Source organism: Grampus griseus (genome assembly GCF_964374135.1).
Source record: "Grampus griseus genome assembly, chromosome: 20".
NCBI classification, from domain to species: Eukaryota; Metazoa; Chordata; class Mammalia; order Artiodactyla; family Delphinidae; genus Grampus; species Grampus griseus.
Window position 1 is genome coordinate 49,389,182 of NC_139014.1, and position 14,398 is coordinate 49,403,579.

General features: G+C 47.8%; 2 protein-coding genes across 2 annotated transcripts; one reads left to right on the forward strand and one right to left on the reverse strand.

Moving 5' to 3' along the window:
- Positions 1-8,359: 8,359 nt before the first annotated feature.
- On the reverse strand, positions 8,360-9,196 carry EMC6 (ER membrane protein complex subunit 6). Its single transcript, XM_082678326.1, has 2 exons — positions 9,103-9,196; positions 8,360-8,915 (listed from the first exon to the last, which is right to left on the reverse strand). Exon 2 carries the CDS (start codon positions 8,865-8,867, stop codon positions 8,535-8,537), a length of 333 nt encoding a protein of 110 aa, XP_082534452.1. The 5' UTR covers positions 8,868-8,915; positions 9,103-9,196; the 3' UTR covers positions 8,360-8,534.
- Positions 9,197-9,381: 185 nt separating this feature from the next.
- TAX1BP3 (Tax1 binding protein 3) lies at positions 9,382-14,381 on the forward strand. The gene is made up of 4 exons (XM_082679409.1): positions 9,382-9,519; positions 12,501-12,620; positions 13,025-13,102; positions 13,412-14,381. The coding sequence occupies exons 1-4, from the start codon at positions 9,481-9,483 to the stop codon at positions 13,547-13,549; spliced, it is 375 nt and encodes a 124-aa protein (XP_082535535.1). The 5' UTR covers positions 9,382-9,480; the 3' UTR covers positions 13,550-14,381.
- Positions 14,382-14,398: the final 17 nt, after the last annotated feature.

Below are 14,398 nucleotides of genomic sequence, written 5' to 3' on the forward strand. Positions count from 1 at the left end.
ACAACCAACAGGGAGGGAACCCAGCCCCAACCATCAGCAGACAAGTGGGTTAGGATTAAAGTATTACTGAGCTCTGCCCACCAGAGCAACAGCCAGCTGTACCCACCACAAGTTCCTCCCATCAGCAAACTTGCACAAGCCTCTTAGATAGCCTCATCCACCAGAGGGCAGACAGCAGAAACAAGAACTACAATCCTGCAGCCTGTGGAACAAAAACCACATTCACAGAAAGATAGACAAGATGAAAAGGCAGAGGTCTATGTACCAGATGAAGGAACAAGAAAAAAAACCCAAAAAAACAACTAAATGAAGTGGAGATAGGCAACCTTCAGAAAAAGAATTCAGAGTAATGATAGTGCAGATGATCCAGGACCTCGGAAAAAGAATGGAGGCAAAGATCGAGAAGATGCAAGAAATGTTTAACAAAGACCTAGAAGAATTAAAGAACAAACAAACAGAGATGAACAATACAATAACTGAAATGAAAACTACACTAGAAGGAATCAATAGCAGAATAACTGAGGCAGAAGAACGGATAAATGACCTGGAAGACAGAATGGTGGAATTCACTGCTGCGGAACAGAATAAAGAAAAAAGAATGAAAAGAAATGAAGACAGCCTAAGAGACCTCTGGGACAACATTAAATGCAACAACATTCACATTATAGGGGTCCCAGAAGGAGAAGAGAGAGAGAAAGGACCAGAGAAAATATTTGAAGAGATTATAGTCAAAAACTTCCCTAACATGGGAAAGGTAATAGCCACCCCAGTCCAGGAAGTGCAGAAAGTCCCATACAGGATAAACCCAAGGAGAAACAGGCCCGGACACATAGTATCAAATTGGCAAAAATTAAAGACAATGAAAAATTATTGAAAGCAGCAAGGGAAAAACGACAAATAACATACAAGGGAACTCCCATAAGGTTGAGAGCTGATTTCTCAGCGGAAACTCTACAAGCCAGAAGGGAGTGGCATGACATATTCAAAGTGATGAATATGTAACCTACAACCAAGATTACTCTACCTGGCAAGGATCTCATTCAGATCCGATGGAGAAATCAAAGCTTTACAGACAAGCAAAAGCTAAAAGAATTCAGCACCACCAAACCAGCTCTACAACAAATGCTAAAGGAACTTCTCTAAGTGGGAAACACAAGAAAAGGACCTACAAAAACAAACCCAAAACACTTAAGAAAATGGTCATAGGAACATACATATCGATAATTACCTTAAACGTGAATGGATTAAATGCTCCAACCAAAGACACAGGCTTGCTGAATGGATACAAAAACAAGACCCATATGTATGCTATCTACAAGAGACCCACTTCAGACCTAGGAACACATACAGACTGAAAGTGAGGGGATGGAAAAAGATATTCCAAGCAAATGGAAATCAAAAGAAAGCTGGAGTAGCAATACTCATATCAGATAAAATAGACTTTAAAATAAAGAATGTTACAAGAGACAAGGAAGGACACTACATACTGATCAAGGGATCAATCCAAGAAGAAGATATAACAATTATAAATATATATGCACCCAACATAGGAGCACCTCAATACATAAGGCAACTGCTAACAGCTATAAAGGAGGAAATTGACAGTAACACAGTAATAGTGGGGGACTTTAACACCTCACTTACACCAATGGACAGATCATCCAAACAGAAAATTAATAAGGAAACACAAGCTTCAAATGACACAACAGACCAGACAGATTTAATTGATATTTATAGGACATTCCATCCAAAAACAGCAGATTACACTTTCTTCTCAAGTGCACACGAAACATTCTCCAGGATAGATCACATTTTGGGTCACAAATCAAGCCTCAGTAAATTTAAGAAAAGTGAAATCATATCAAGCATCTTTTCTGACCACAACGCTATGAGATTAGAAATCAATTACAGGGAAAAAAAAAACCATAAAAAAACACAAACACATGGAGGCTAAACAATACGTTACTAAATAACCAAGAGATCACTGAAGATATCAAAGACGAAATCAGAAAATACCTAGAGACAAATGACAATGAAAACACGACGATCCAAAACCTATGGGATGCAGCAAAAGCAGTTCTAAGAGGGAAGTTTATAGCTATACAAGCCTACCTCAAATAAACAATCTAACCTTACACCTAAAGGAACTAGCGAAAGAAGAACAAACAAAACCCAAAGTTAGCAGAAGGAAAGAAATCATAAAGACCAGAGCAGAAATAAATGAAATAGAAACAACAACAAAAAAAAAATAGTAAAGATCAATAAAACTAAGAGCTGGTTCTTTGAGACGATAAACAAAATTGATAAACCATTAGCCAGACTCATCAAGAAAAAGAGGGAAAGGACTCAAATCAATAAATTTAGAAATGAAAAAGAAGTTACAACAGACACACAGAAATACAAAGCATCCTAAGAGACTACTACAAGCAACTCTATGCCAATAAAATGGACAACCTGGAAGAAATGGACAAATTCTTAGAAAGGTATAACCTTACAAGACTGAACCAGGAAGAAATAGAAAATAAGAACAGACCAATCACAAGTAATGAAATTGAAACTGTGATTAAAAATCTTCCAAAAACAAAAGTCCAGTACCAGATGGCTTCACAGGTGAATTCCATCAAACATTCAGAGAAGAGCTAACACCCATCCTTCTCAAACTCTTCCAAAAAATTGCAGAGGAAGGAACACTCCCAAACTCATTCTATGAGGCCACCATCACCCTGATACCAAAACCAGACAAAGATACTACAAAAAAAAGGAAATTACAGACCAATTTCACTGATGAATACAGATGCAAAAATCCTCAACAAAATACTAGCAAACAGAATCCAACAACACATTAAAAGGATCATACACCATGATCAAGTGAGATTTATCCCACCGATGCAAGGATTCTTCAATATACACAAATCAATCAATGTGATACACCATATTAACAAATTGAAGAATAAAAACCATATGATCATCTCAATAGATGCAGAAAAAGCTTTTGACAAAATTCAACACCAATTTATGATAAAAATTCTCCAGAAAGTGGGCATAGAGGGAACCTACCTCAACATAATAAAGGCCATATATGACAAACCCACAGCAAACATCATTCTCAATGGTGAAAAACTGAAAGCATTTCCTCTAAGATCAGGAACAAGACAAGATGTCCACTCTCAGCACTATTATTCAACATAGTTTTGGAAGTCCTAGCCACAGCAATCAGAGAAGAAAAAGAAATAAAAGGAATACAAATTGGTAAAGAAGAAGTAAAACTGTCACTGTTTCCAGATGACCTGACACTATACATAGAGAATCCTAAAGATGCCACCAGAAAACTATTAGAGCTAATCAATGAATTTGGCGAAGTTGCAGGATACAAAATTAATACACAGAAATCTCTTGCACTCCTATACACTAATGATGAAAAATCTGAAAGAAAAATTAAGGAAACACTCCCATTTACCCCTGCAACAAAAAGAATAAAATACCTAGGAATAAACCTACGTAGGGAGACAAAAGACCTGTATGCAGTAAACTAGGGCTTCCCTGGTGGTGCAGTGGTTAAGAATACACCTGCCAGGCTCCCTGACTTCAGACTATACTACAAAGCTACAGTAATCAAGACGGTATGGTACTGGCACAAAAACAGAAATATAGATCAATGGAACAGGATAGAAAGCCCAGAGATAAACCCATGCACATATGGTCACCTTATCTTTGATAAAGGTGGCAAGAATATACAATGGACAAAAGACAGCCTCTTCAATAAGTGGTGCTGGGAAAACTGGACAGCTACATGTAAAAGTATGAGATTAGATCACTTCCTAACACCATACACAAAAATAAGCTCAAAATGGATTAAAGACCTAAATGTAAGGCCAGAAATTATCAAACTCTTAGAGGAAAACATAGGCAGAACACTCTATGACATAAATCACAGCAAGATCCTTTTTGACCCACCTCCTAGAGAAATGGAAATAAAAACAAAAATAAACAAATGGGACCTAATGAAACTTCAAAGCTTTTGCATAGCAAAGGAAACCATAAACAAGACCAAAAGACAACCTTCAGAATGGGAGAAAATATTTGCAAATGAAGCAACTGACAAAGGATTGATCTCCAAAATTCATAAGCAGCTCATGCAGCTCAATAACAAAAAAACAAACACCCCAATCCAAAAATGGGCAGAAGACCTAAATAGACATTTCTCCAAAGAAGATATACAGATTGCCAACAAACACATGAAAGAATGCTCAACATCATTAATCATTAGAGAAATGCAAATCAAAACTACAATGAGATATCATCTCACACCAGTCAGAATGCCCATCATCAAAAAATCTAGCAACAATAAATGCTGGAGAGGGTGTGGAGAAAAGGAAACACTCTTGCACTGCTGGTGGGAATGTGAATTGGTACAGCCACTATGGAGAACAGTATGGAGGTTCCTTAAAAAACTACAAATAGAACTACCATATGACCCAGCAATCCCACTACTGGGCATATACCCTGAGAAAACCATAATTCAAAGAGTCATGTACCAAAATGTTCATTGCAGTTCTATTTACAATAGCCCGGAGATAGAAACAACCTAAGTGTCCATCAGCGGATGAATGGATAAAGAAGATGTGGCACATATATACAATGGAATATTACTCAGCCATAAAAAGAAATGAAACTGAGCTATTTGTAATGAGGTGGATGGACCTAGAGTCTGTCATACAGAGTGCAGTAAGTCAGAAAGAGAAAGACAAATACCGTATGCTAACACATACATATAGAATTTAAGAAAAAAAAAAGATGTCATGAAGAAGCCAGGGGTAAGACAGGAATAAAGACACAGACCTACTAGAGAATGGACTTGAGGATATGGGGAGGGGGAAGGGTAAGCTGTGACAAAGCGAGAGAGTGGCATGGACATATATACACTACCAAATGTAAAACAGATAGCTAGTGGGAAGCAGCCGCATAGCACAGGGAGATCAGCTCGGTGCTTTGTGACCACCTAGAGGGGTGGGAGGGAGGGAGATGCAAGAGGGAAGAGATATGGGAACATATGTATATGTATAACTGATTCACTTTGTTATAAAGCAGAAACTAACACACCATTGTAAAGCAATTATACTCCAATAAAGATGTAAATAAAACAAACAAACAAACAAAAAATCCGCCTGCCAATGCAGGGGTGACGGGTTCAATCCCTACTCTGGGAAGATCCCACATGCGGAGCAACTAAGCCCGTGCGTGACAACTACTGAGCCTGCGCTCTAGAGCCCGCGAGCCATAACTACTGAAGCCCACGTGCCACAACTACTGAAGCCCGCACGCCTAGAGCCCGTGCTCTGCAACAAGAGAAGCCACTGCAGGGTTTCCGTGGTGGCACAGTGGTTGAGAGTCCACCTGCCGATGCAGGGGACACGGGTTCGTGCCCCGGTCCGGGAAGATCCCACATGCCGCGGAATGGCTGGGCCCGTGAGCCATGGCCGCTGAGCCTGCGCATCCAGAGCCTGTGCTCCACAACGGGAGAGGCCACAGCAGTGAGGCCTGTGTACTGCTAAAAAAATAAATAAATAAAAATAAAAAATAAAAAAAAGATGATACCAACAGATGGAGAGATATACCATGTTCTTGGATTGGAAGAATCAATATTGTGAAAATGACTATACTACCCAAAGCAATCTACAGATTCAGTGCAATCCCAGATTCAGTGCAAAAAATCCCAATGGCATTTTTTGCAGAACTAGAACAAAAAAATCTTAAAATTTGGATGGAGACACAAAATTCCCTGAATAGCCAAAGCAGTCTTGAGGGAAATAAACAGCTGGAGGAATCAGACTCCCTGACTTCAGAGTATACTACAAAGCTACAGTAATCAAGACAATATGGTACTGGCACAAAAACAGAAATATAGATCAATGGAACAGGATAGAAAGCCCAGCGATAAACCCACACACCTATGGTTAACTAATCTATGACAAAGGAGGCAAGGATATACAATGGAGAAAAGACAGTCTCTTCAATAAGTGGTGCTGGGAAAACTGGACAACTACATGTAAAAGAATGAAATTAGAACACTCCCTAACACCATACACAAAAAATAAACTCAAAATGGATTAGAGACCTAAATGTAAGACTGGACACTATAAAACTCTTAGAGGAAAACATAGGAAGAACACTCTTAGACATAAATCACAGCAAGATCTTTTTTGACCCACCTCCTGGAGTAATGGAAATAAAAACAAAATAAACAAATGGGACCTAATGAAACTTAAAAGCTTTTGTAAAGCAAAGGAAACTACAAACAAGACGAAAAGACAACCCTCAGATGGGAGAAAATATTTGCAAACAAATCATGGGACAAAGGATTAATCTGCAAAATATATAAACACCTCATGCAGCTCAATATTAAAAAAACAAATAACCCAATCCAAAAATGGGCAGAAGACCTAAATAGACATTTCTCCAAAGAAGACATACAGATGGCCAAGAAGCACATGAAAAGCTGCTCAACATTACTAATTATTAGAGAAATGCAAATCAAAACTACAATGAGGTATCACTTCACATCAGTTAGAATGGGCATCATCAGAAAATCTACAAACAAATGCTGGAGAGGGTGTGGAGAGAAGGGAACCCTCTTGCACTGTTGGTGGGAATGTAAATTGCTACAGCCACTATGGAGAACAGTATGGAGGTTCCTTAAAAACCTAAAAACAGAATTACCATATGACCCAGCAATCCCACTCCTGGGCATATACCCAGAGAAATCATAATTCAAAAAGACACATGCACCCCAATGTTCACTGCAGCACTATTTACAATAGCCAGGTCATGGAAGCAACCTAAATGCCCATGGACAGACAAATGGATAAAGATGTGGTACATATATACAATGCAATATTACTCAGCCATAAAAAGGAATGAAATTTGTAGAGACATGGATGAATCTAGAGACTGTCATACAGAGTGAAGTAAGTCAGAAAGAGAAAAACAAATATCATATATTAACGCATATATGTGGAACCTAGAAAAATGGTACAGATGAACCAGTTTCCAGGGCAGAAATTGAGACACAGATGTAGAGAACAAACGTATGGACACCAAGTGGGGAAAGTGGCGGGGGGGGGGGGGGTAGTTGTGGTGGTGGTGGTGGGATGAATTGGGAGTTTCGGATTGCCATATATACATCAATATGTATAAAATGGATAACTAATAAGAACCTGCTATATAGGGCTTCCCTGGTGGCGCAGTGGTTGAGAGTCCGCCTGCCGATGCAGGGGACACGGGTTCGTGCCCCGGTCCGGGAAGATCCCACATGCCGTGGAGCGGCTGGGCCCGTGAGCCATGGCCGCTGAGCCTGCGCGTCTGGAGCCTGTGCTCCGCAACGGGAGAGGCCACAACAGTGAGAGGCCCGCGTACTGCTAAAAAAAAACAAAACAACCTGCTGTATAAAAAAATAAAATTAAAAAATTTTTTAAAAAAAGCTACCCCACAACCTGGGTTAGGTTTGGGGCTCCCGTGTACTCTCTTCGTAGCTCTTATAATCTATTTGTGAAATCAGGTAATGCTGGTCTTCCCAGTTAAAACTATAAATTCCACAAGCAACGTGTTCCTTACTTAACGCTAATGCAATATTTATTTCTCAATTAAATGTATGCATTTTATTCTAAGATAAGCCTCCTGACAGGAAGGGATCATGGACCAGCATATAGACAGAGGCATTTACACTCTAGACAAGCCCATAGATTAGCTCAATCAATCAGTCTGTTTAATTCTCACTTGACAGAGTCTAGAAAAAAAGAGCTTGCTTTTTAAAAACTGAAAACAGCTAGCTCTAACTAGGTGAAATGGAACTGAAATGACACCACTCATACCTTGAGAGTAGTGGTTGGGAGGGAAGGCTGGGTTCTGAAAAGGTAGTCAGCCAATACAGTAAGAGCAATTAAGAGACCTACATTTGAATCCTGGCTCTGCCTCTTCCTAGCTGTGCCTCCTCCGGCAGAGGTATTTAGCCTCTCTGAGACTCAGGTGCATCAATGGGGAATAATAATCACATCTACTCCATAAGGACATTGCTAGAATTAACGAAGTAACGAGTAAAAGGTACGAGGTACAATGCTTGGCATACAAGGCACACTTAATAAACATTAACTGTTATTAATTCTCAGGATGTTAACGATAAGTTCTCTCCTTATTCAGGCCCTAGTGGCCCCTCTCTGAGGGGCCTATGTGTAAATGCAAGGAGAGGACAGAAAACTAAGGCGCAGTCCCAGCTCTCCCGGAGCCAATACCAGGCGATTTTGCACCCATGGCAGACAGGTGGTACGCGTTAAGGTAGGAAGAAAACTCCACAAAGGGTCTCACGCTTCATTTAATCTGTAGAACAGTACAGACTCTTCATCTTAAGATATAAATTATTTATAACGTTACAGGACAAGCGGCGACTCCAACAATTTAAAAACTAGGTAAGTCTACCTGGTGTTAACTTCTGGCAACAGTCCTCCCAATCTGTTTTTTTTAAAGTCATCCCTGCCCACGTTTCAGTAGACGTGCACCATGCCGTAGAGGAATGTCCAGAACAGGACGTAGGTGAAGAGGCCTCCAATGAGACCTCCTGTAAAGAGAGGTCTTCGCGACTTAAAATATTTGTTCCACCTCCTTCCCGCCTTGAGAATTAAGAGCAGGGAGAGCAGGATGGAGGCCAGCAGGTAGAAGATGAAGCCGTAGAGGCCGGTGAGGCCGAGGATGCCGGCCGTGGCCCCTGACAGCGCCGACACCGAGGTCCGGCAGTAATCCAGGACGGCGGCGTTGCCCCGCACAGCGGCCTCGCTGATGAACGGCGGCCCCTCCCGCTTGGCCACCACAGCGGCCATCGCACCCGCCCGGGCTCGGCCTCTGCTTTCTCGTGGAGCAACGCGGGGCTGCGGAGAGAACCAAGTTACAGGTGGCGCCCGGAGCGTGGCGACTTGGGTTCGCGCCGCCCCTCCCCCTGGGGCTGCGGAGACCTCGCACCCCTCAGTCTCGGACCTTCGAAAAACGCTGAAAAGGCTGAGGGCTCGGGGTTGCTGGCGGCACATCTGCATTTCCCACCCAGACTCGCCCAGTTACCTGGAAGCCGGCGGCGGACGCAGTAGTTCGGCGCTCCCTCAGACAGCCCGTAGGACGGATTCCCGCGGCGCCATCTTGCACTGGAGGATGCTGGGACGGCCCAGCCTGCGCAGTCGCCAGGAACTCGCACCCGCCCTCTGGCGCATGCGCCACGGGCGCCCTGAGCACGCTCCACCCCTCTCTCCGCTTTTCTATGCGCGCGCTGGGACTTCCGAAAGCCCGAGAGCGCTCCGGCCGGTGATTGGCTGGAGCGTCGTTAACTATTCATGAGCGGGCGGGCCGGGCTGGTTGGCCTTTGTTAACTAGAGAGGGCGAGGCCTTAGGGATTTTCGCTGCGGGCTTCACTGAGCGGTGTTTGGTAACCAGATTGGGGTCGAGATGTCCTACGTCCCGGGCCAGCCGGTCACCGCCGTGGTGGTGAGTGGTCTCGCGCGGGCTCCTCCTCGTCTTGGCTTGACCCCACTTTGCAGATAGGTAAACTGACACCTCAAACACGTTGACAAAGCGTCGAGCCCGGGTCTCTTGCAAACCCGCAGCTAGAGCTCTGGTTCTCGCTTTGCCGGAGCGGAGCCGCGGTCTTACCCAGCCATGCAGCAGAGATGGCTGGGACCCAAGCGCCTCCTGAGGAGCCGGGATCGAGGCCAGACCCCGCGCACCAACGCCGCCGCGTTGGGCTCCTCTCAGCCGGCCGGGGCAGGGAAGATTGAGGAGAAAGGCCCCTGCTGTGGGAGTCTGGGAAAGCGCCCACTTCCCGGATCTGTGTCCCCAGCCGGGCAGCCGCGGGTGGCGGGCGCCGGCCCCGACGTCCATGAGTCGCAGCCTCTGGAATGAGGAAGTGCTTCCTCCACTCCAGCCGGCGCCGCCGCCCAGAGGGAGACTTGCGGGGTGGAGGTGGTCGGGGCCAACATAGCTGCCCCTCCCCCCCTCCCCTGCGGCCTTTCCTTCTCGGACCCATCGCCGCCCGGTCCAGAGTGAAGGCTCATACAACTGGTTCGATCCTGCTCCGAACGTTCCCTGGAACCCCAGCCCTTGGGGCAAAGTCCAGGTCCCCTACCTGGCACTTGGGGCCTGAGGAGACCTTTTGGGGTCAGCTCAGGCCCCTGTCTCCTCCCTTGGCTGGTCTTGGGTGCCAAGTGCTATTAGAATAGGCAAAGTGAGGCTGGGACATTAGACCCAGATACCAATGCCACAGCTGGATGGGGTCTGGAGGCCCACTCTGTGGCTAAGGTGGGGAAATTGAGTCCCAGAGAGAAGTCTGGTCATGCTCAGTCGTGTGAAGAAGCCCTCAGGAAGGAGCCAGGTCTCTGAGAAGAAATGCCTGCTGGGTAGGGCACAGGTCAGGTGGAAGTCCTAGTCCTGGGGCCCTGGGACTGGCTGCAGTATCTCAGATGGGCGTGTTGGGCACTCCTGCAGTCAGGTGGCGTGACCAGGGAGCCACTGATAAAGCTGACACGTGAGGGTCAGCTTAGAGCACCAGCTCAGGCCTGGGCTAGGAGGAAACATCGTTGGACCTGCTGACAGCTCTCCTCAGCTTCACCCTGGCTGCACCAGCCTGCCTTTTCCAGCTCTCTAGCTGCCCCAGAGAGAAGGAGTCATGTTTGCTCCTTAGCTGGAAAAAAGGGGCGCAGGTGGGGAACCAGAGAGGGGCAGTAACCTGCCTGACCTCACCCAGCAAGTCAGTGACGGGGCCTTGTCTCCCAGTCCTAAAGCCTGTACTTCTTTCTGATCTTAAGGGTGAGTCAAAGGTGCGCAAAGGTGTGTGTCAGAGGAGGCAGAGGCAGGCCTGGAGGAGCGCACACGTTTGCACATGAAGGACCTAGGTCCAGTGGGCCTCAGGTGTCACGCTTCCCGCAACCCCCTTACTGCAGGTCATGACTGGTCCCCGGGCCTTCCTCAAAATTCTAGGACCATGACCTTCCCATTCTTCTCACACTAGGAACATGTCTGAATACGGTGGGTGGGGTCTGGCCTCTCCCTCTTGTGTCTTGGATCGGGGATGGGGGTGGAAGAAGCTCCTTCCTGCCCTGTGCCCTCTCCCATGTAGTTAACATTTTGAGAATGTTAAAATCATTTTGGCCTCTCCTCTGAACTCTGGCTCCATAGGCCTGTCTACCCTCTGGACACCTGCCTGGATGGCTCCTGGCTCTCCAGCTCAACATGCTTCTTCTCATCTCGGGTCCCCATCTGGGAGATGGTTGTGTTCAGCCAGGCCAGGTGGCCAGCCAGGAGCTCGCCTTGGCTCCTTTCGGCCATGAACAGTCTGGAGCCTGTTGATCTCACTTCCTAAGTAGCTCATGTACCCTGGCCTCCACATACCACCTCTGTGAGACATCTGTTCCCGTACCGACTGCCTGAGTGGTCATTCTAGCATCACACCTGACCATGATCTACCATCAGGCCCGACTCCAGCCCTACTCCCCAATTTCTGAGAGCTCCAGTGGGCCTAGAATCAAGGTCAGGTGGCCAAAATCCTGGTCAGCCCAATGCCTGGTGCTCCTTTGTGAAGCCCCTCAAGTCCAGATCAAGTCACCTTTTGCTTTGTGTTCTTCTTCTTTCTGTTAAAACTGTCAACTTTTGGAGTGGGGCAGTCGGTCTGGCTCCCAGCATCTGGGGACTGGAGGGTGGCTGCTGAGGTCTTTGAAAGCAGCTTGGCACAGATGGGGCCCACAACCTGAGTATGGTGGGAGAGCCCTAGGCACCTCCTCCACCTCCTCCACTGCACAAGAGCAGGGCCTGGGGCTTAGGGAGACACCCCCTCCCTCTGGGCCAGTCTCCTGGGCCTGCACTTCCCAGCCTTCCTGACCTGGGCTCGGCCTCATCTCACCTCCCAGTTCCGGTCCTGCGCTGTACACTCCGGTCTCATGGACGTGTATCCATAGCAACTTCAAGCCTCTGCTCCTGTTCCTTTGGCCATGACAGCCTTCCTCCTTTCTGTGCAAGTTTGATCTCTGCTTTTCCCGAGCATCTCCGGGCTTGCCCTTGACAGGGCTGGCTCAGCAATCCGAGCTGCCTCAGCAGTGTGCCTGCATATTATTTTCAGGGCCTGACCTCTCCTGCCCTGTGTGGTCCCTCCCCTGGGACATAGGCCCTTCTTCAGAGCAGCCAAAGCACCCAGGTTCTTGGGCCAGGAGGGGCTTAGCATGTGTTGAGAAGGCTGGTGCCTGAGACAGAGGGAGCTGGGAGAGGTTGGGACTGAGGGTTGTGTGGGTGGGTTGATGTGGCTGAGTTATGAGTCTCAACCCCCCAGCCCGCCAGGCTGGTGACCAGCTGGATTCCTGAAAGAGGCCCTGGGCCCCACCCCCATGGCATGGCTCTGAGCCTGAGGCTGCTGCAGGGGACACAGACCGCATTTGCTCTCCATACCTACTCATCCCCAACTCATTTTTTATCTTTGCCAGCAAAGAGTTGAAATTCACAAGTTGCGTCAAGGTGAGAACTTAATCCTGGGCTTCAGCATTGGAGGTGGAATTGACCAGGATCCCTCCCAGAATCCTTTCTCAGAAGATAAGACGGACAAGGTGAGGAGGACTAGGGTCCGGGGACCTCTCTGTGGGGCACAGAGGCCTGAGATGGTAGGTCTCTGCTTCCTGGGCTTTTGTGGAAGGAGCAGACCTCATCTCTCTCAAACGTCCTCTCTAAGAAGGTCCAAGAAATGATCTGGTGGGAATAAGTAGGGGTGGGCCTCCCAGCCCTCCCAGCACTAGGAAGCCCTGCTCAGACAGAGCCCAGGAGGCTAGCAGCAGGGGCTGTAGCATCCATGGGGCTGTTCTACTTCCCCCTTGGCTGTTCGACACAGCTTGTGCTGGGGGATACTGGGTGCGGGACAGACAGACGGCTAGGAGTATGCCATGCTGGGCTTTGCTCTGTGGATAAGAGGCCAGTGCAGTGACCCCAGTGCTTGACTTGGGCTGTCTCTTTCCAGGGCATTTACGTCACACGGGTATCCGAAGGAGGCCCTGCGGAAATTGCTGGGCTGCAGATTGGGGACAAGATCATGCAGGTAACAGATGTCCCAAAGGAGGAAAACAAGGTTTGGGCCAGAGGGTCTAAAGCACTTGGGGGGGGGGGCGGGGCTGCCCCTGCCTGCCTCCCTGGGCACCTGGGAGAATCACCGAAGTCGTTTTGGAGCCCATACTGGCGTCGCCCCCAGAGGAAGCTGGCTCTCCGCTGTGTGTGTGTGTGAGAGGTGCTTGGCATCCCCCAGCCCGGGCACGTCAGCTCGGGAGACCCAGGCCTCCCAAAGCCCGTCCTACTTTCCGATCCCAGAAGGTGGCAAGCTGAGGTGGGCTGTGTTCTCTCCCTGGGCCAGGTGAACGGCTGGGACATGACCATGGTCACACACGACCAGGCCCGGAAGCGGCTCACCAAGCGCTCGGAGGAGGTGGTGCGTCTGCTGGTGACGCGGCAGTCGCTGCAGAAGGCCGTGCAGCAGTCCATGCTGTCCTAGCAGCCGCCGGGGCCCCTGACTCATGCCTGCCCGCCCTTTGTACAGCGACACTACTTCCACGCTCTGTCTGCCCCTCGTCCTGGCTTCTGCTCGTTGCTGGGCCCCCACCTAGAAGGGCAAGAGCTGGTCCCAGAGGCCTGACCTGCCTTCCCCTCTCCCACCATGGGCCCGAAGCTCTGGGACCAGCTCTCTCCCTTGGACACTGAGGATTGGAAACAAGGGCCTGGAGCCGAGATGGAGTCAGTCCCCAATCTGTGACCAAGGCTTGGCCCCCAGACCCTGCTGCCGGGCCACAGCAGGCGAGCAGGGGGCCCCCCTTCCTGAGAACACCATGTAGCTGGGAAACACAGGGCTGGGCACTGCCCCCCGTGTCTTGGCTCTGCAGTGCCTGTGCCCCATCCTTTTCCCTGTGTTTCCCAGCGGGGATTCGACTCACTACCAGAGACACTATGAAGGTTTGTCCGGATGGAAGCCAGGCAGGCTCGCAGCTCACCCCGTTGCACTCCCACCCCCCAAGGGGTGCGGGCCTCCCCAGGGTTCACCTACTTACAGGATTCAGATGAGGTTTGAGGCTGACATTTCAGGGCAGTTCTCAGGATTGCCATTTTCCTCTATGCCTTTGGGTTTAACGTTTGTATTTTTTTAATCACAACTTTGATACAAAGTGTTTTTATCGTACTCTTTGAAGATGCCAGTTCAACTTTCGAATTCGGCTAATTCACAGCTGGGAATTACTCTTAGCAAGGGAACCAGCCTTGCTTTGGTTACTGTGGAAATGGAGCAGTAGGAAGCCACCCCACGTCTTGTGCCCAATAAACAGTGCTGGAATTCATTCATCAGAGGTCTTTG

Excerpts from the sequence above, each read along its gene's own strand:
- EMC6 (XM_082678326.1), bottom strand. The coding sequence starts at position 8,867 with ATGGCCGCTGTGGTGGCCAAGCGGGAGGGGCCGCCGTTCATCAGCGAG.
- TAX1BP3 (XM_082679409.1), top strand. The coding sequence starts at position 9,481 with ATGTCCTACGTCCCGGGCCAGCCGGTCACCGCCGTGGTG. Across the intron at positions 12,621-13,024 it reads CAGAAGATAAGACGGACAAG|GGCATTTACGTCACACGGGT; the intron begins GTGAGGAGGACT and ends GTCTCTTTCCAG. Across the intron at positions 13,103-13,411 it reads TTGGGGACAAGATCATGCAG|GTGAACGGCTGGGACATGAC; the intron begins GTAACAGATGTC and ends TCCCTGGGCCAG.